Source organism: Xiphias gladius, chromosome 10 (assembly GCF_016859285.1).
Source record: "Xiphias gladius isolate SHS-SW01 ecotype Sanya breed wild chromosome 10, ASM1685928v1, whole genome shotgun sequence".
In the NCBI taxonomy this organism is placed as follows: domain Eukaryota; kingdom Metazoa; phylum Chordata; class Actinopteri; order Istiophoriformes; family Xiphiidae; genus Xiphias; species Xiphias gladius.
In genome coordinates, this window is record NC_053409.1 from 27,541,416 (window position 1) to 27,561,760 (window position 20,345).

At 42.7% G+C, this 20,345-nt stretch overlaps 1 protein-coding gene across 6 annotated transcripts in view; it reads right to left on the reverse strand.

The window, feature by feature from the left end:
- mgaa (MAX dimerization protein MGA a) overlaps positions 1–20,295 on the reverse strand; it is a 42,665-nt gene extending 22,370 nt beyond the window's left edge. For 3 of the 6 annotated variants that reach the window (XM_040136540.1, XM_040136544.1, XM_040136538.1), the window contains exons 1-9: positions 18,330–19,433; positions 13,515–14,695; positions 9,647–11,531; positions 7,263–7,368; positions 6,054–6,155; positions 5,192–5,320; positions 4,029–4,151; positions 2,717–3,567; positions 976–1,249 (exon numbers count right to left, since the gene is read on the reverse strand). In XM_040136540.1, the coding sequence (XP_039992474.1) occupies positions 976–1,249; positions 2,717–3,567; positions 4,029–4,151; positions 5,192–5,320; positions 6,054–6,155; positions 7,263–7,368; positions 9,647–11,531; positions 13,515–14,620 (4,576 nt within the window). In that variant the 5' untranslated portion in view covers positions 14,621–14,695; positions 18,330–19,433. Of the gene's footprint in view, positions 1–975; positions 1,250–2,716; positions 3,568–4,028; positions 4,152–5,191; positions 5,321–6,053; positions 6,156–7,262; positions 7,369–9,646; positions 11,532–13,514; positions 14,696–18,329; positions 19,434–19,986 lie in introns of those variants that run through there. The other 3 variants (XM_040136539.1, XM_040136543.1, XM_040136542.1) reach the window with 3 other exon arrangements.
- Between the last annotated feature and the right edge of the window lie 50 nt (positions 20,296–20,345).

Sequence of the window (20,345 nt, forward strand, 5' to 3'; positions counted from 1 at the left end):
TTTGGTCCATTTCCTCCTCTCTGCCACGACTCCTCCTTGTTACAAGTTTCCAGCAGCGTAGACACATGAGTTTGATGTCATTGTATTGCAACACGCAACTGTCAGAAAAACATGTCGCCATCAATAAATGAACTGATAAGCTTGGAGTACGATTCTGATGGTTCAGACATTCTGGAACCAGTTTCACAATTCCCATCCCTAAATGAAAGGATCACGAATGGAGAATAAACTAAATATTATGATTCCCTTACGTTATTGAAGTTACGCGGGATACTCTGCCTGCAGATTTCCCACTGCACTGCGATTAGCAAACAGATCATGCGAACTCAGGCCTTTAAAGGAACAGTGCAACATTTAGATCAATCCTCTTCTTGTCTTGTCACCTCTGACAGACGTTCAGATTGACACCACTCTTTTGTGTGTACCTTAATATGAAGCCTCAGCCAGGAGCTGATTAGCTCAGCTTAACATGAAGACCGGTCATGCGGGGAAAGTGCTAGCCTTGCTCTTTCTAAAGGAAACAGATCCACCAGCCCCTCTAAAGACCATCGATTAACACGTTAGATCTTGTTTGTTTCATTTGTACAGAAACCTAAGAGTTTTTCTTTAGTTGTACAGAGGGGCTATGTGTGGAAATATTTCTTGCCTCCGTGCAGTGCCAGACAGCGAGCGGAGACCCCCACAAAACGGTAAATTGTTATTTCGTACTGATTGTACTTGTACTGCACTTGCACCACAGTCTTTTAATACTACAGTACCCGTGAGCCTCCAGACTCCATCCTGGAGTGAAATTATATCCAGAACATTTTGTGGCATCAGACAGAACAAACTCTGCACAGAATTTCAGAATCCTACAAAGATGAAGCTGAAACTTCATCGTGACATCAGCTGACTGAAGCTCTGACTGAATCTGAGTTCTCTCTCCACTCTACATCATAATAACACAACTGTTGGCGATACAGGTGGTGTACTTACTGTAAGCCATCTTCATCCTCCTCCTCCTCCTCTTCTTGGTGTTTCCGTGGTGGGAGGGGCTGGAGTCGGAGCCGTCCAGGTTCTTGAGGAGGACCACCTTCTGTTTGAGGCAGCTGCAGCCGAACATGCAGTGAGGCCGGCCGCAGTGGTTGATCCTGGAGCAGTGGGACAGACTGGAGCAGACGCAGCCCAGCCTGCAGAACTCATTCAGACAGGGGGGGGCTCGTCTCCGGATCAGCTGGATGGGAGCGGTGGGGTTCTCACTGACAAAACCCTGAGGGGGAACCACAGGAACCAGTCAGTTACAACACCTGGACTGTTACAGGTCCAATGTTCATCACATACTTAAAGAGGAACTTAACATCTGAACCTCGGGTTTTTACTGACCTCCGGTGGTTTAACTTTTCACCTGGCTGCAGTGATGCACAGGTGTACTCCAGTACACTGTGACATCAGTGGTGGGTGTGCACTCAGTGATACTGAATCAAACTTTCTGTTAATTCTGCTGACTGACTATTTCCATGATTCTGCGTACGCAGGTTTAGAGCTGAAATTCAGTTAGAATTTAAACCTAAACAATCTGGTTTTGTTTTCAGCAGAAACAGTAGTGAACACAGCACTGACACATCACCACCTTTAAGTAAAAACGTTGAACTTTTGATCAAACAGGTGCTTATCCCCACATCCAACAGTTAATAGCAGCATGGTCCTTCCTCTGGATCTGGTGTTTGTGTCACTTGATGAATATAAGTCCAGTATTCCCTCTCTTTTAGCTCTGATTTTAGTCTCCACCAGTTCCTGAGGGAAATATATGGCCCTTCAGCTGCTAAATGCTCCACAGCTGGTCTCTGACTGTGTCAGTCTGCTGTTTGCTGCTGAGCAGGTAGTGGACGGTTTATAGCTGTTTCTCTGAAAACAGCAACTGTGGTCCAGACAGATAAACAATGAGCTAAAGGGGTCAGGTTCATCACTTTCACAGACACCTGAACATTAAACACTGATCTCACATTGTTGTTTCCTTCAGTGGTCTTATAAAAATACACATTATAGACAGTTTAAGTAGTGAAGCGCCTCACGGCAGTACTTGTTGTGTGAGACAGATTAAAACCAGAACTCTGAGCAGCAGAGGTGGAGCTATCCTGACTTTTAGTCCAAAAACTGTACTTTCTATCACAGTAAACTGAATCTCTCTGGGTTCTGGACTGTTGGTCGGACCAAACAAGATGTTTGAAGACATCATCTTCTGACATTTTATGGACCACTATTCGTGGTCGTTAGTTGCAGCTTTACATCTCAGTCAGTTACACCTGTGAAACAGATTTTTCTCAAAGTCCTGGCAGATCTGACTGTGAGTTAAATAATTACAGTCTGAAACAAACAAACATGGACGCCTCACATCACCCAAATTCTGTTGTTCCAAGCAATTACCCCTGAGTTTAATTGATGTAGTGGTATGTTGTCAGTTGGTAGGGCTGAGTGATATGGTAAATCATTAGCACTGTATTAACATGGTTATTTTCTAGTATTGCTGTATATCGTTGTAAAAATTTGCAAAAATCATTTTGTCTGACAATCAGTCCAAAACACAAACGTTCAGTTTACTGCGAGAGAAAATTAGGACACCTCAGACTTCTGTGGCTGAAACCAGAGAATTTTTGTTGTTTTTGCTTGATAAGTTACTTGACTAATTATTGATGAATCATTGACTAGCTCTAAAAAATAAGGTCGTGTGATCTCGTACCATTAGTGTGAAAAGGGAGGTCAGGGCGATGGCGGCCCTCTCCTCGGTGATGCTGGTCCTGGGCCGGCCCTCCCACAACACTCCCTCTTCCAGGTCTTTCTGTCTCAACAGAGCTCGGGTCATCACAGGCCTGCTGTCCTTGTGGGCTTCATCACCTTGATCAGCACTGGTCCCCAGCTCAGAGTCCGACTCAAGAGGAGCCAGGTCCTCTGAGACGTCCAGCGAGGTGGCCGTGGACCTGTGGGGGCTGAGAGTCAGGGACAAGGTCTTGGGTTTCAGTTTCTTCCTCTTTTTGAAGGCAGGGGTCTGAGGGGACAGAGTTAATGGTTCTGTCTGGTTGAATCGGACCTTCAGCTGGTTTTTCTTGGACTTGGGAGGTTCAGTGACAGTTGCTGTGTGCTCTGCTGGGGGAGGCAGTGCTGGGGTCAGGACTGCAGGCTGTTTAGGGAGCAGGTTTGGTTCAGCTGTACTTGGTTCAGCTGTTGAAGCTGGAGCAGCTGCAGGTTCTGGTCTGAGTTTGGTCTGTTTAGGACCTTTCTGTTTCCTTTCTCCTTTCCTGGAGGTTTTCGTTTCTTTGAGGGAGAGTTTGGGTCTTTTGGAGGGGGGGACAAATCCAGATATGAGGTCTGAGGTGGGGGAGCTGATGGTATGTTTCTTCAGGACGCTGTCTAGGGTCCGGACATAGCTGGTGCTCCTCGTGGGGAGCTCGTAAACCACTGGCTCCACCAGAGACTGAGAGAAGCTGGCGGCTCGCTCGTCGATCAGCTTCCCTTCGTTCTCCAGATACTCGTCCAACATGTCGCTGCAGAACGCCGACAGGTTCTTCTTAGGCAGATCTGAACTGGGACCAGCTGCAGGACACGACACAGAACAAGTAAAGTCAGACAAGATTTATTTTGACAAGTTTTTGAAAAGCTGACATCAGAGAAATGAAATGAAATGAGGGGAGAGAGAAATTGAGAATGACAAAGGCTAGATTAAACCACTAATCCACCCAGGTAACTGGTTTCTGTCAAAGGTCTTTGTATGAGTGATATTACGTTTATGAACCTCAGTATTACTGCTCTGAAATGGTCCGGACACAATTAAGACACAATACATTTTAAAAAGAACTGTGCTAACACTGAGGTTGCTTAGTATTTTAAGACTTCCTAATAAAAAAGATAAAATAAGACAATGCTGTTGTTTGTCAGTCACAATATTCACAAATATACTGTGAACATTGTTACAGCATAAATAACTACACCAAAACAGGAGGAAAACACACACTTTGCAAAGTGGCCTGGAGCACATCACATCCATAGATAGTTACCTTCAGGTTTGGCTGATGAAGGAGTGGATGGAGCCTCTGATGGAGTGAATTTCTCTCTCCAACCTTTAATCTGAGTCACATCTGTGGTTTTTCCTGTTCTGGACACAAATGCTGTACAAACACCTGAAAAAAAGAGGAGATGACTTAGAGCTGATGGTTGTAATGATGACAAACAGCATTTTAAAAACTGTCAGTTAAGTTGTTAAACAGCAGTCATGGTTTTTTGCGTTAAAGGCAAAGATGGGACTCTTACGTAACGGGTCCATTACTTGGTCCAACTGGTCCCGCTGTTCTAGGAGATTCTTCTTTTTTTGTTCTTCCACTTCATTTACTTAATTAATAATGAAACTGCCTACATTTTTTTTTTTTTTTTCTACTCATGGTTGTGTTTTTTTTTTTTTAAATGTACTTATTTTTTTCGCTTTTTTCATGTTTTTCTTTTTCTTCTTTCATGTGTGGTTTTGTATGTTTGTCTTCTTGTAGTCTATCTATATCTGTCTATCTATCCATCTATCTATGTATATGTATATTAAAAAATGGACACACACACACGCACAGGCGCACAGACACGCTCTGGGGCACACACATGGGCGCACACACACACACACACACACACACACACACACACACACACACACACACACACACACAGTGGGGTCCGAAACTCTTCCTTGAATGGGAAAGTGGTCTCATATTTTCGCGTTTTGGAATGTTGGTCGGACAGAACAAGACATTTCATGACGTCAACGTGGAATGTGGGAAAATGGGAAATTGTGACAAGCATTTTCACATTTTCCTGTTGTTTTACAGACCAAATGATTAACTTATTAATCAAGAAAACAACTAAAAGATTAATCAATAATGACTAATTGTTGCAGCGGTAAAATTTACTCGTGGAAAATAATAACAATACATTAAAAAAACTAAAATACAACAGTCACCGAGTACGTTAACAGGCACGTTAATAACCCAGTTTTGAGTCGGTTACTCTCCAGTTACAGTAGTAAATCTGATAATACAGACACAAACCCCTAGGATTTGGTTTCAACTCAAGCTCAGGCCATACTTTTATAAAGTTATTTTATAAATATTTAAGCTGCTGATCCGAGGCAGAATCTCCATCTTTATGTAAACCTGACTCAGGTCGGTATTAAGGTACTAACCCTGAGACGGAGGCAGCTCCTGGGTCAGTGGCTCCAGAGAGACTCCAGGAGGGGGGATGGGCAGACGGACCCCCAGGTACTGCAGGTCTATGGCCAGAGTCGGATCCAGCAGGTTCATCTTCAGACCCACTGAGTTTTACAGAGACAAGAACACAGAGCAGTCGTCAGTTTGTGCCTGTAGGAATTGTCATCCAAACCACCCCCAACCGGCTACTCCATCTGGCATTTAAATCCCATCCAGAGCCTCGTCCTTGGATTTTAAAGTCGATCTTTAAAGTTTTTTCCTTCTGCTGTTCTTTTATCAGCTGAAATTTGACTTTTGTGTGAAAATTCTGATTTCTGTTGAAGTCAAAAATGTTCCTGCTGATGGAAACATGTCAACACCAACATACAGGCCTGTCTGGGAAGTATTATGACAACAGAGATAATTAAAACCATTCAGTCAAATTGTCTCCATTAAAAGCTGCTGTATCAGCTGTGGTCGGCTCCTGTTTGCAATGTAGCCGTGGATGTACAGACAACTGTCACTGGATCACTGTGACACTGAAAAAAATTTAGAAACAGGAAGATTCTGAATGAAGCTCTGCAACTTCTTTTTCCTCTGGTTTCTAAGTGGATTTTCTAGAGGTTTATTCTTGAAGGACATCAGAGATCATGATGTCCTCTGGAAGTGGAAGTCACACTGAACCATATGTATATGTGTTACATGTCTGTGAGTTCAGATCTGACTCAGTTAGAACTCTGAGAACGAGGATGGTTTTTTGACTCTAATTCACCTCACACAGCATCTTTGACCCCCTTCAGCTCTATGCCCCCCCTTATGGCAGATCTTATTTTATAACATTTGCGGGCTGATACGAACCTTCCTGCAGCACAGGGTGAATGACCTGTTTGTGTTTCATCAGCTTCAGGTCTCTCAGGAGAATCTTCTCACAGGCAGATATCCTCTGCTCCAGACCCTCTGCTGGACACCAACACATTTTAATTTAAGAAAAGCTCACATTGCCGTTTACTGTAAATAAGATGTAGCTAAGCTCATTGCAACCTCCAGGACGTGGTTAACCTAGCCTAGCACAAACAGTGGAAGCAGGGGAAAACTGTTAACCCTCACAGACAAAACAGATAGCATAATCAATGTTAAAGGTAGTTATTTCAGTTACATATGTGGTATAATGGTAGAGGTTTGTAGCATAATAGCCAGGACATTAGCCTAGATCTTGTTACCTAAGCTTTAGCCTCTAGGACCTGATAGCTTCTAGGTCCTGTTTGCTACTAATTCTTGTTAGCTTTCCGTTAGCTTCAAGTTTCAGGTAATTTAAAGTCAGTTTCTAGTTCCTGTTAGTTTTGAATGAGCCTCTAAGTCACATGGCTTTAAGTTAGCAGCTAGTTTCTGTTAGCTTGTAAGTCCTGTAGTTTCAAGTTAGTTTCTAGTTCCTGTAAAAGTTACCTTCTAGGTCCTGTTAGCTACTAGATCTTATTAGCTTAACGTTAGCTCCTAGTTCGAGATGGTTGAAACACAGCTTCTAGCTCCTGTTAGCTTAGAGTTATTTTCTAGGTCCTGTTAGACTTACCTACTTCCAGGTAGCTTAAAGACAACTTCTAGTTTGTTTTAGCTACAAGTTAGCTTGTAGGTCCCATTAGTTTAGAATTGCTTTCCAGTTCCTTTTAGCTCAGTGTTCCCTGTAGTTTCTGTTACCTCAGAGTTAGCCTGTAGTTTCGGACAGGATCAGATCTACTTTCTTACTAATGTGAACATGGTATAAATCAAATAAACCAGATGATTACTGGATGGACCTGTGATTAGCTTGTTGCTAACAGGATACAAAATGTAACACTAACTCAGACACATCTAAAGCTGTTGGTTGACATTTTTTTTTTCCTCTGTTGATGGAGTTGGCTAGCAGTTTCCCCCTGCCTTCAGTCTCTATGCTAAGCTAGGCTAACCATGTCACTGACCTCTTTCTATACAAAACAGACACAGATTAAACTATTACCCTTCTTCTTATTCTGTCATTAAACATGTAGATTTAAACCATGGTCTGACTTTAATAATATGATATAATGTTGTCACCGTTCTCAGGTGTGTCAGCAGGTGGTAGCAGGTGACCTTCAGGTGTTGTCTGAGGTGGTGTGACAGTTCCTTCAGAGGAGTCTGCGATGTGAAGTTTGAGGGCCTCCTGAAATATGAGGTTTGGTTTTTAATTATATTGAGTTAGACAGGACATTATCAGCAGTCTTGAGTCCTGCTACTGTTCTCTGCAGTAGAGACTGCAAAGTTCATTACACCTGTTTGGCTCCCATATATCTCCTCTCTCCCCCTTTGTACAAAAAAAATAAATAAACACTAATAATAATAATCTAATCCTTGCTAGCATTAGAGCAGGAAAATCACACGTGGGACCAGAATGACTGAGAATTGGAGATGTTTCTGTGCCTTTTACTGCACAAAAACAAAAGTAAAGGGTGGTAAAGGATAATTATCCCAAAAAGGAAACCTCAGAGTGTAGAATTATTTGCTACAGAAACCTGACCAGAACCAGATCTTTGGATTTTATATGGTGTCAAGTACTGGAAAGTGGTAGATTGTTCACTACAGAACCTGATGAGAAGAAACACTCATTTTAAGTTCAGTCAGCTCCAACTGTATCTGGGCATTACAGGCTGTTAAATGAAGAGAGACCAGAGGCGCTGAAGACTGATGGCTCTGGGTGGAACATGTATAACATAACACTTAAAAAAAACAAAACAAGTGATCATAGTTTCTTTTCATGATCCTGTGTGGATGATTAATAATAATGATTATACCCTGTGTTCCTGTTAAGAGTGAAGTTTTGCCTTTATACACTGCAGTCACCTAATGAGCACAAACACACCTGGCATTTATGGAGCTTCGGTACATTTCGAGGAAACAGCAGGATTTTCATACATGCTGTTGTTATGAATATAATAATCAGAATGAGAGCCTCTGTGCTCTTAACCTGTGTGGCAGGTAGAATTTCATATATGCTAACATTACTTTTTAACTGTTTTAACTTTAACTGTTTTAACTTTAACTGTTTATTTCCTGTAGAGCTAACTTTGTGTGGTCTGTGTTAATTATTACTGCTACCATCATGTTAGCTGCTAGAGCTCACAGATGTCTATCAAAGTGTGCTGTGTGGTAAAAAGAGAAAAAAAAAGTTTGAGTGCTGCATACAAATTTACTTCTAAGCAATAGGAAACAATACTGGTTTCCAGACATTTTCTTCTGATAGTCAATACATACTTTCTACCCCCCTGCTGTGTTCACATCCTTGACAGTTTGTAAATAGGCGATCTGTCTATAGTTTCAAATGGGCGATATTAAGTCTGTCCTGGGTGGTGCTGTACCAGGGTTTAATCTCTTCTTTCTTCTTTTGCTCAACTTTCCTCGAGTTCTATATCAGACTCGGAACCTGTACAACCCCAAGGCTGGAAATATGTCAACGTTCAAGGTTATTGTTTCTTTTATACTTGGATGTAAATGGATGTATTTTTAACATTTGCCATGTCAATCTCCCCTCCCAACAGGAAGCTGGATCGACAAATCATCCTGTTTGATGATTTCAAAAATGCAAATAAACACGCTTTAGAGAATACTACACTAAGATTCAAACGACAGTTTACAATGTAACCTGTATAATTTAAAGCTAGGCTTTTAGTTTTATGCAAAAGAAATAGATAAGCTATCGTGTTTAGGATGTGGTCAGAAAGTTTTGTCTCATTTTCACTTTTCTACAGGACTTCTGAGAAACAACGGCCCAGATGTTAGGTGAGATTTTTCTACAGCCGCAAGGTTGTGACTGCTGAGGAATCGGTGGGGGGATGCATCCAATGTTTTTTGTATCTTTCCTAAACAGGCACTGTGACATCACACCCACCTCACTCAGTGATTGGTCAGCTGTGTGCAGGTGAGAAAGTAGGCGGTGTTTGAACACCTCTCTCAGCTCTGTTTTCATTCTTCACACAACTATTTCTGTCATTTTCCATGTGAATAACTGAAGTCAACACTATGAATGTCTATTCGATACCTACAAAAAATGACATGACAGTATGGTGCTTTGCAGATAGGTATATTTCCAGTCTCATTCAGAACAAAGTACTTGCCCGTCGGATCCCTTGCTTTGTGTTTTACTGAATTATCTAATTTAGGTCTTTGCCGTTTAACTGAAATACTATGCATGTAAGAAAACCGAGTGGCATCCTGTTCTACTTTGGCCGTTGTGGAATAAAGCACTCGGTTTATCATGGTTAAATCCTCGGTGGACAGAATATGGACTGTCATACCCTGGTGGAGTGTTTTGTACTTAAGCCACAAGGTTTCCACTCCAGATTAAAGTTCCTTTTTTTTTTAAAAATCCAGAAAATGCAGATATCCTGGGAAACATATTGTGCTAAGGAAAAATAATTGGGACATGAATGCAGCTTTAGTTTTACCTTTGACGTGAACGAGATAAATAACTGCTCCTCCACTTCCTCCAGGTTAGGCTGCATGCTAGTGTAGGTGGAGTCATCAATCTTCTGAGGCATATCCATCTTGGAAAGCTTTCGCCGCCTGGACTTCTTCTTGTACTTGCTGGGTTTGTTGGCTGGGATTGGTTGCACTTGCTGAAAAGGCTCATGCGCATTCGCCTCTATTGTAGTAGGAGGTGGGCAGGTAACAGCCACTGCCTCAGTGTTTGAAAACTCGACACCCATTCCAAGGTCATCATCGGTGGAGAAAAAGTGCACGAGGTCTGTGATTGAAGGCGTGGGTGATAATCCGTCTCCATCTAATGAAGAAAAGGTTGGAGACAGCGGCAACTGGAGCGCGAGGGGGGACAGTTCTGCTGGGAAGGGCAGTGACTGTTCGTTCTCTTGAAATGATGGAGCAGGATCAGGGGGAGGCGTGCATTTGGAGGTGTCAAGAGTCTGTGTTTCAGGGTGGGAGGGAGTCGGGGAAGGCAACAAAGATGATGTGATCGACGTTAAAGGAAGCGTCTCTGATGTGGGCTGAAATGTTGTGAATGAAGCATCTATGTACGAGTCAGGTGGAGGTAACACTGTATGCCATTTAAACACAGATTCGGTAGAGTCTTCAATTGGCTGTAACTCTTCAGGAGGTACTGCTTTCAGAGTTGGTTCAGAAGTAGCCGAGTCGAGTTCTAAAGCTAATGAGACGGGCAGAGTAGGCAAAGGTTCTGATGAGCTCGTAGGTGACAAAGGCTCAAATCCAAAAGAAGAACACTCTGGGTCAGGAAGCAAAGAATCAGACTTTATGGAGGGTGAGTCTGAAGGTAGTGTGGAAGACTTTGTGATGGTTGGTGTTTGTGGTGAGTTCTGGGCAGGTAACACTGTGTCAAGGGGTGGTGACAAAATGGGAGATGCAGAAGAGGTAGCAAGAGTTGAGGAAATGGTAGATGTAGATGTCCCAAAGGTACAAAATGGCTCATCTGAGTAGGGTAATACTAGAGTACCGTCTGGTACTGCTGGGTCTGAGCATGGGCTTTCAGCAACTGAAATGGAAGCCAAGCAATCGTCAGTTCTTGGTCCCTTTCGCTCTGCAGCGGAAACAGCATCTGGACATGATGGACTGGAAGGCCGAAGTGCTGTTTCAACTGCTTGTCCAATGACATTCAAAACCATTTCACCTGTACAAACATCTGCACCAGTGTGTCCGGAGGCCTGGTCGTCCGATTTTGTGACATCACCAGTGAGATCCTTTGAGGGACCGGTTGCATTGCTGGCATGATCAGAAGGCAGACATGCAGATGCTGAAGCAGGACTCTGTGATCCAGACAGAGATTCAGAAGGGAGTGCTGGGGGAGGAGAATGTGGCTTGCTCTTGGCCTTTTTAGATTTTGTCGAATGCTGCTTCAAAAAAAGAGCGAGGGCTGGCAGAGGTAGAGGCGCCGGCCGTTTATGCTGCTTTACATTCACCTCTGATGGAGCCTCGGGTTTAGGTTGCTGGTCTACAGAAGAGTTCTGGGACACCAGTGGAGCAGCAGCAACATTACTGACCTCAGAATAATCTGTCCTAACATTGTCCTTGCAGTTCAGTGAATTCAAAAGGTGCTTGTCCTCCTTAATGTTCCTCTTTGCTAAAACATTTTCGCCTTTCTTTGCAGGTGATGTTTCACTGTTTGTTTCGACAGATATACTGTCTTTCTTGGGAACATCTTCTCTGTTGCTTTTCACAGCTGTGGTTTTAGTGTTTGTTAGCTCATTTCTGTGAGAGGTGCTGTTATTGATGCCCAGCTGCTCCAGGTTACAACGTTGCAGTGAAACGTGAGCCTCCCGAATAAGTTCAGAAAATAACTTCTGAGCTGGACGTGAACTACTGCTGAAGGAAATCAAACAATAAAGACATCATATCAGTGACATCAGTATTATTAAGCATGTCACTTATCTCATGATATACTGTAGAACTTAACTATGACATTCTTGCTCTAATTTTGGTACACTCAGGATTAACAATACAAAAAGGCCTTGTTCAAACTGCCAGCCCAAATCCATTTTTTGGCATATCCAGGTAGTATCCAGATTCATTTTAGAAAGTTTGGTCACCAAAAATCATATGAAATGCGATTTTTGCAAATCAGATCCAAACCACATTTGGAGGTGGTTTGAAATACCATTCCAATCGAATCTCTACATGTGTGTCTCAGTCCGGACACTCTGGCTGCTAAAATCATATTTTCAAGTGTCTTTTGAGTCTCTTACTGACGCCTACGTCGTTACCACATAGTTTGGTGATATTTGAACACACACATTCAATCTGATCGCTTCCAACTAATAGTGCAAGAAGTCCGTCCCAAAAAACTAATTGAAGAAACAAATCCGATTTGCCTGCAGTCTGAACAAAGCCCAAGTTATACACTCAACAAATAAATGTTAGCATTGATTGGTGCTGCAAATTTATACTCACATTAGCAAATCACAAATGAGCTTCATGCATCTGTCTAATGTTTGTTGTCTCAACTGAACTATCCCTTGTTCACACCTAAGGATTTTAACACTGGAGGCATGACCGGCTGCCATTCATTGTAAATAGAACCTCGCAATTAGGGGTGGGCGATACTTTATGCAGTTTACTTTATGCACTGCGGCTTGTTCTATGTGGGATCTAGTAAATGACTATATCACGAACATTGAGTACAAACTGTCATAATTTTTTTAAGCTGTCGGCATGAGACTCACTTTGGCGTTTCGCTTCTCTTGATCTCTCCTATGGCCCCCTCCCTCTCACAGACACAAAAAGAAAAAAACTCACATACATACGTAACACGCACTCGCCTGCCCACCCAGACCACTCTCCCGGGTGAGCGTGTGTAGCGTATATAGGCGAGATGTGTGTTTTTGTATCCGGAAGGAACAGGGAAAGAGCCTGGAGAGAGCAAAGAAGTGAAGCGCAAAAGCTATTTTATACCTGTTGTGTTCAGAAATGGTCAAATAAGATGGAGGTGGACAAATTAGTTCCAAAAAGAAACAGCACCGGATCAGTCATCTGGCAGTGGTTTGTGTATATCGCAAGGAAGATGCTGAACAAACCATGGCAAAATATTAAGCAAAACCATTGCCACCAGAGGTAGCAGTACCACAAATTCGTTTCACCGTTTGAAATGCCACCCACTACAAAATGAAGAATGACTGAAACTCTGCATGTCCACAACTCCCTTAGATGCATACAATCACACCATCATTATGTTTATAGTAGTCCCTGCAATATATTTCTGCATCAAAACATTCTTGTTTATATACATAAGTGGTTTCTAATAACAACTATTTTAAACTTGCATGCAAAAAGAGGGACTTCACAACCAAGTTAAATTTACCAAAACAGTGGTTGCACACCTAGGCTTGCAACAGCTGTTTAATGAAAATAAATAATGACAGCTGTTAAAAGCCTGTGTGTGCAATCGCCTGGTTTGAATAAATAACTGTGAAATACATGTCCAATCAGAGCTGGATATGTAAATCATACGCTCAACACCACACACACCTGCAAGCTGCAGGCCGTATGTGTGAATAGGGCGTTAGTAAGTAACCCATGTAAAAGCAAAAACACAGGTGTAAATTGAGTAGAAGGTCTGAGATACATGTAGCCACATTTGGTGAAGGGTAAAGGAAGCACAAGAGATGCAGTAGCTAACAAAACACCATCAGGCTACGAGGTGCATAGCCATAAAAACAATATTTTAATGGAATATGCAGATGGACATTTAGAGGAATACGATCTTCATTTTTGTACTCTCTTGCAAACCTGATGTTTGGTACAAAGAATTTGAATAGCACGCCATCTTCTTTGTCAAAGCAGAACTCTTACCACAAACTTTCCCTGGTAACATTGGCAGTTGACTGATCTTTGTTTGTAGTGGAATTTTTCTGGAGGTCACCTGATGCCGAAGGTTTTGAGTCCGCTGCTTTTGAGCTTCTAGGTTTATGGTTTGCAAGCAAAGACTTCAAGCTCTTCTTCACAGGATGTTGCTCGTTGGTTGTCGAGTCTCCGTCTTTGTGCGAGTCTTTGCCAGAGTTCAATTTCAGCTTTAGGCCCCACGAACTCGACCCATCCTCCTTCAGTCCTTTAGCAAAAGGGTTGTAGTTGACTTTGAGCTGAGCAAACCGTGAGTTCTGGTAAGCAGTAACTGCCATAAACTCAGTCTGGGGGAAAGTGAATGTGACAACACAGGGACCATTTAGCTTTATGTCTTTAGCAGCTTTGTCAGTTTGGACTATGTGCAGTTGTGGAAAGTAGCGGTGCATCGGATGCAGGATGGCGTTCCCCTCTTGGTCTGAGATGTTGTTTGTGAGCTTCAGTTTGTAAAAGGACACTGGATTCTGCATCCAGTGTTGACCTGTTGATGGGGACTCTGGATGAGCAAATGGTTGACTCTTTACATGACACTCTGCTTTCCCAGCAACTTGCCAGCTGTTGCCGGTCCACTTGTAACGACTGTTGTCTAAAGGTTGAATGTCCATGATCAAAGAGTACTTCCTAGAGGGCTGCAAGCCGGAGATGCGAAAGCGGCAGTAGGGGAACATCCTGCTGCCTTGTTTAGTCAGAATCATCTCTGTTTTGCATCTGAAGAACTCGTTCCACATGCTGTTGTTGTCCAGCGTCACTCTTATGCCTTTGCAGACGCTATCAGGTGACAGGTTGTCTGAATGAGGGTTTGAACTGGTGGGATGTTTCACAGCAGGAAGTTCACCCGAAGTCCCAGTGGCTTCCTTGCATGGGTACATGCTGGCTTTTACTACCTCTACCTCTTCACTGGTTACACGGGTGCTTTGTTCCATCCCGCCTTCGCTTGCGTTCCCTGGTTTAAGAACAGCAAAGCATGCAGGTGGATGGTCAGCTGCAGGTGCTGCTGCAGGGGTGGTTGGGCCTTCGTGATGGAACACCATGACTTTCTGCTTCTTCTTAGAAGCCATGAACAGGTCCCAGACATCTAAAGGACCCTAGGATCCCACCTTTTATACATCTGTATGATGGTTCAAGACAGCATCCTGAAAAACAAAAGAGATAAGGCCAAAATGTCATAATGCTCCTGATTAGGATAACCTCAAAGTTCTTCAACAAACAACTACAGAAGGCTCCTGGATAACTGAGCGTATTATAAGGTAAAATTATCAACCTCAAGTGATTGATATACTGTGTTTTTCTTTCAGATTGGTATGTGGACTGGATCTGAGCTGTAGAATTGAATCTAGCATGTTCAGAAAACTTCAGAGGGATTTTTAGTTGTGCATTAAGAGTTACCGCGTAGTAAGAAACCTTATTCATGTAGCCACTATGGCTACACCAAAGTTACAAACTGTATTTGACGCCTCCTCCAAATTGTAACCCAGAGCTACAGCAGCTTCACAGATACCACATGGAGACAACAAAAACTGTGACTGTCGGAAAGGGCTGCTCGTGTTTTTCTCCCAAAAGTTTCACCACACACCACTAGATTTTTTTTGCTTGGTAATAATATTCTATTCAGTAATGAGACAAAGCAAACAACACAGATACTGATTGGCACATAATAAAAGCGCAATGTGTCCTGATAATCTAAGACCAATCCGTCTCATGTTGAGACAGGTGTAATCTGTCGTTAAACTCTAAATTACAACCTACACTGTATCTATAAAAAGACAAGTTTAAAAACTGCTGTAAACTCTACCGTCAAGTATAAATCCAAATGAAATTGTTGCAATCAAAATAAAAACAGCACCATAGCTGCTGGAATAACCCAGCACAGCACTACAGAGCTCAACTTCTCACTTTACCCTTCTCCTCCATAAAGCTCAATATGGTTTGAGAACAGAAACATGTTGTTCTACAAAACACTTGTTCATTTAGAGTAACTTCCCCCAGTCTACTTATCTATCTTGTGCTGCCAGTGGTGATAACATGTTTTTTCCACAAGTGTGCAGCAGTGATGTAGTTTGGCACTGTAGTATCAAGCTATATCACAGCTGCATGTGGGGACAACAGAAAAAACCTGACCACATCCAGCTGTGACGTCGGCTGTAGTCGGACTTCAAGAGACTTTTATCTTTCAACCCCCAGAGGCCAGTGCAGCTTTGGACTTACTCTGAAGAAGCCAGACAGTACAAGAACTTTGAAAATGGAAACTTTCTGATCAAAGAATAAGAAACTGAAATGACAAATCTGACTAGAAACTTGATACCATCTTTCTGTACTTGATCATTTTTGATATGCAGACCTAGGAACATGTTATGCTGAGCTTAGATATATCCATCCCAACTGTTGCTAGTATTGCTGATCCCACGACACTCCCAGTCCAGTCTGCACCTTACATCTCAGTGATTGGTTGGCCCATTTTTATGCTTGAGTCCTTCCAGCTCTCACTGACTCTCCTATGTATGACTGTGGGCTGCTATTCCCAGCTAATGTCCTTTTACAAGCTGCACCATGCCCAGTGCTATATGTAGGACTACTGAAGTGTCTGGTGATAAACAAGTGACATCCAACAAGCCAAATTAAGCCAGATATTTGATGGACTGATATTATACCGGTTCACATAAAGTAGACTTTGAAAACATCTTCCAAGACATGGAATCTAAAATTGGTGGTTTCATTTTCCTGTTAATGTAGTTTTTGGAATTCAAACATCTCTCAGTTATGTAAATTTATTCATTCAGTCAAACTCATTTAATTTCTTCTTGCACTCGTGTTGTATGTAAAGCATTTTGGGGCTTTTTTGGGTTATGGTCTATTATTGTGCGGTTGTTTTATTGTCTTTGTTTTTCCTCATTTGTCTCGCACCATATGATAAACTAAATAAATGAAAGCACATTTTTAGACTGATGTGACGAGATAGGGCTCTCAACAAGGTAAATTTGGCTCATTTACAATGTTTTCTCTAATATACGGTTATTAAATGACATTTATTAACGCGCTCTTAAGAAGGCAGAACAAGAAGCACATGTAATATCCGTGTATTTCACTGTGTGCTGCTGTAGCCTTTACATTAACGTATCGGCATTGAATTCAGACTTGTGCCATTTTGAAAATTTAACAGATACAACCTCACCGAGTTGCCATTGTGACTTTTAACAAAAAATGACTGTTGGGAACATTTTAAACATGAGACCAACATGCAAAATTTCCACTAGATTACGTAATTAGATGAATGATGCAAGCCCATGCAGCCGTTTCTGCTAGATGTGCAGGTTGGCAACTGTTTGCCATGAATACATGATAAATTGATGGTATATGACGGACATATGAAGAGATGGTGCATGTTGCTTTGAATTTTTGAATCTCTCTCCCATAGTGGCCAAATGTAATTTTATCTAGATTTAAGTGTTGCAAATACAGTGTTTCGTACAGATATTTTTCTAGTCCGTAACAGATGCACTATTTCCTCCAGTGTCCAGCTGTTTTAGGAAATAATTGAGACTTTAAAAAAAAATAAAACTATATATTGGTGAGGCGTTTTAAAGAGGGATTTGAGCTGAGAGCCACAGACAGTGGGGAAGGGAAGAAAGTGTTGAGATATGGACTAACATACGGTTGGTTTGGATCTACACATGGGATTTGTTGATGATTTAAAAAAAATATGGATTAACACCTGACTCACTGTTTGAAATATATTGTAAAATCCATTAGTCTCAGCAGAGAAAACAGAACCTTTAGCTAGAGCCTACAATCGCTACCGATGCCCAATGTTATAATCTCGCGAGTCAACACTCGTCATTTCATCTCCATTTTAAAAATGTGTACTGATAGTTAGCTGATAGTTCTTTTGTTTGGCTAGCTTCCTTGTTTTAAAGATCAAGCAGGAAGGAAATTCCCAAGGATGACATCCTGATTATGGCCACAATACACCAAACCAATGGCAACGAGTCCAGTGGCTAGTCTGTTTAGCATAATGCCACATTCATGACATACACAAAAGAACCACAAATAGCCAAAACAAACAAACAAACAAAAAAACAACAACAACCACAAAAACATGTAAAACAACCACAAAATGAGGCAAAACGACCACAAACAGACACAAAAGTTGCACTGATTTGTGTCTCTTTTAGTCTGGGGCTCCTATGTAGGAGGGGTGGGGGCTTTTTACTTGTTTATGCTAAGGGGCCCACTGTCTCATAATCTGTCCATACATGGACCCCGATGAACTGCAAAAATATAATACTGCAACTTTGTAGTTACTGTCTGCAACGGGCAATAAAAAAAAAAGACATTTGTAAATGAAATTTAAGACTTAAAAAAAAAATTATAAGGCCTTTTTTGAGACTTCAATGCTTTTTTAAACTTCTCAGTACCTGCAGACACCCTCATTATTGCTAACGTTTCCATAATACATGCATGAACTGACCCTCATTTTGCTATTTGCCAGCGACGTGTAAACTTAACCCAATGGAAAATCTAACTAGTTTGGCTAAATTAAGGAAAATACGGATCTTGTAACAATCAATAACCGTGACTGACTAGGTTCATTTCCACATGTGTAACTATAGATGCATTACGTTAAATGTGATGCTCACAGAGAGTGGAGCTAGCTGGCAGCAGCAGGCCTGAGGCTGAGCCCAGTAATGGCTTCCCATTAAACACTAAACCCCGCCGTCGGTCTGTACCGACTCTCCACACCATGTGCTCTGACAACGGCACACGGATTACCTTCTGAGTGCTCGAACACATCGAGCATTTCGACGGTGTAACATTAATCCGAGCGTTAACGTCTGTTTTTCCGTCGTACAAGCCTCATCTCCGACATCGTGGATCTTTTCTAACTGAGGAGGGAAAAAACAGCACGCGGTGTCCTTCACTGTCACGTCATCGTCCGTCCTCGTCTTCTCCGGTACTGCGCAGCCTCGGACGCCATCTTGCTGCCGCCACCTGTTTCAAAAGTCGTGCCGGCCCCTGTGAGCGCCGACACCGGGGAAATCGGCCGTCCGTGCTCGGCGGAGGGAAAGCTGCGGGACGGCTGGATGGTGTCCTCCGTAGGTCCAGCTCTACCTGTTGGACCGTTACTGGACTGTGTTTAAACCGCCGGGATGCTGAGGACAGCCGCCATGACTGGGATTAGCTTAGACAGACAGACCGCGGGCTGCTGGGGTTTTCAACGACAGCAAGTTTTCTGTAGTTTCGTCGAAGTCAAACTGGGTCACTACTGAATCCTACCGGAGAGAAATGGACTCTGCGCCGTGATGCTGGTGGGAATGTGTCCAGACATAACATGGAAACCGGCCAGATACCGGCTCGGTTAACGGAAGCGTGTAACCACCGATCGGCGCGGTTTACTTGTATATGAGAACCCACCGTGGCGATGAAACGGTTAACTTCGGTAATGGACGTTAAACCGTGTCGCTTCGTTACAGCTTTAGTTTCCCTTGTCGTTTTTCATCGCAATCGCTGTTCGCGTTTCATAAAAGGTTCGTGGTCGGTTTAAATGTGCGTTTGTCCCATTTAGATTCTTCAGACTGGACCTCGTATTTCAGCCGCCATGTTTGCTCTCAACTCAGACTCCATGACGCTTCTATCGAGCTAGAAGCCCGCGGACCGAGACGTCGGTGTCGCAGCTCACGGACAGAGATTCACCGATACAGACGCACAAAGTGATCCGTTTTCACGTGGTTTTCTGCAGCGGTGGAGGAGGAACATGCCGGAGCTGCTGCTTTTAGCTTTTTAAAGCAGTAACTGAGCCGTAGCAGAATGGACGGTATTTCCTCCAGACAGGCTCTGACATTTACTCAAGTACAAATTCAAGGTGCTTGTACTTTACTCGAGTCTTCTCTCCTGCTCCTTTATACTCGGATGCAAACATTGTACTTTTACTGCAGGACATTTATCTGACAGCTGAGTTGAGCTGAAAATTGGTTGGACAGAAAATCAATTGGCAACTGCTTCGATGTCATTTTTGATGCAGAAATTCCGAACATTTGTTTCCAGCTTCTCAAATGTGACGATTTGCTTCCTTTCCTTTTGAATCATTTGAATCATTTGAATGTCTCTGAATCATTTTGAAACTTGACTGTTGGTTGGACAAAATACCGTGAAGGAGCCACTTTAGTCTCTGGGAAATTGTGATTCTCACTGTTCTTACTGAACCAAACAATCAGTAGGTTAGTGGAGAAGAGGATCAGCAGCTCAGCCCATAACGGAAGTGATCATTAGTTGCAGTCCTGAACAGAAAAGTTAAAAATCGGCTGCACCTCAGCTACAGCAGTAAAATGCTGCTTATACGTTAATGCCTGACTGGTGAAATCATGTGTAGGACGTTTTTCTGCGTCGCGCACTTTCACTGTTGAAACTTGACGTACATGATTCTACTTACTTTCTTTACCTTGTTGTAACGTTTTCAGTGCTTGGCCTTGCTAGTAACGGAGCGTGTTCGCTGGGGTTTTAGTGCTTTGACCGCAGACCGGGAATTCTTCTTCCGCCACTTTAAGCAGCTAGTTACGGATTTCATTGCGCCCAGACTCCGATTCACAGCTGGATTTTACGCTCGTCGCCGCGGAGGTCATCGTTGCGGTTTAGTAAGAGCAGCCGTTACGGGATCATCTGCTGTAACGGGAGAATAACGTCGTTAACGGTAACGGACGGTAAACCGCCCCGGGTTTATTCAAATTCAGGCCGTGACTGCGCGGATTGCGGCGCATGCGCCGTAGGACAAAGTGATAATTGATGACTTTG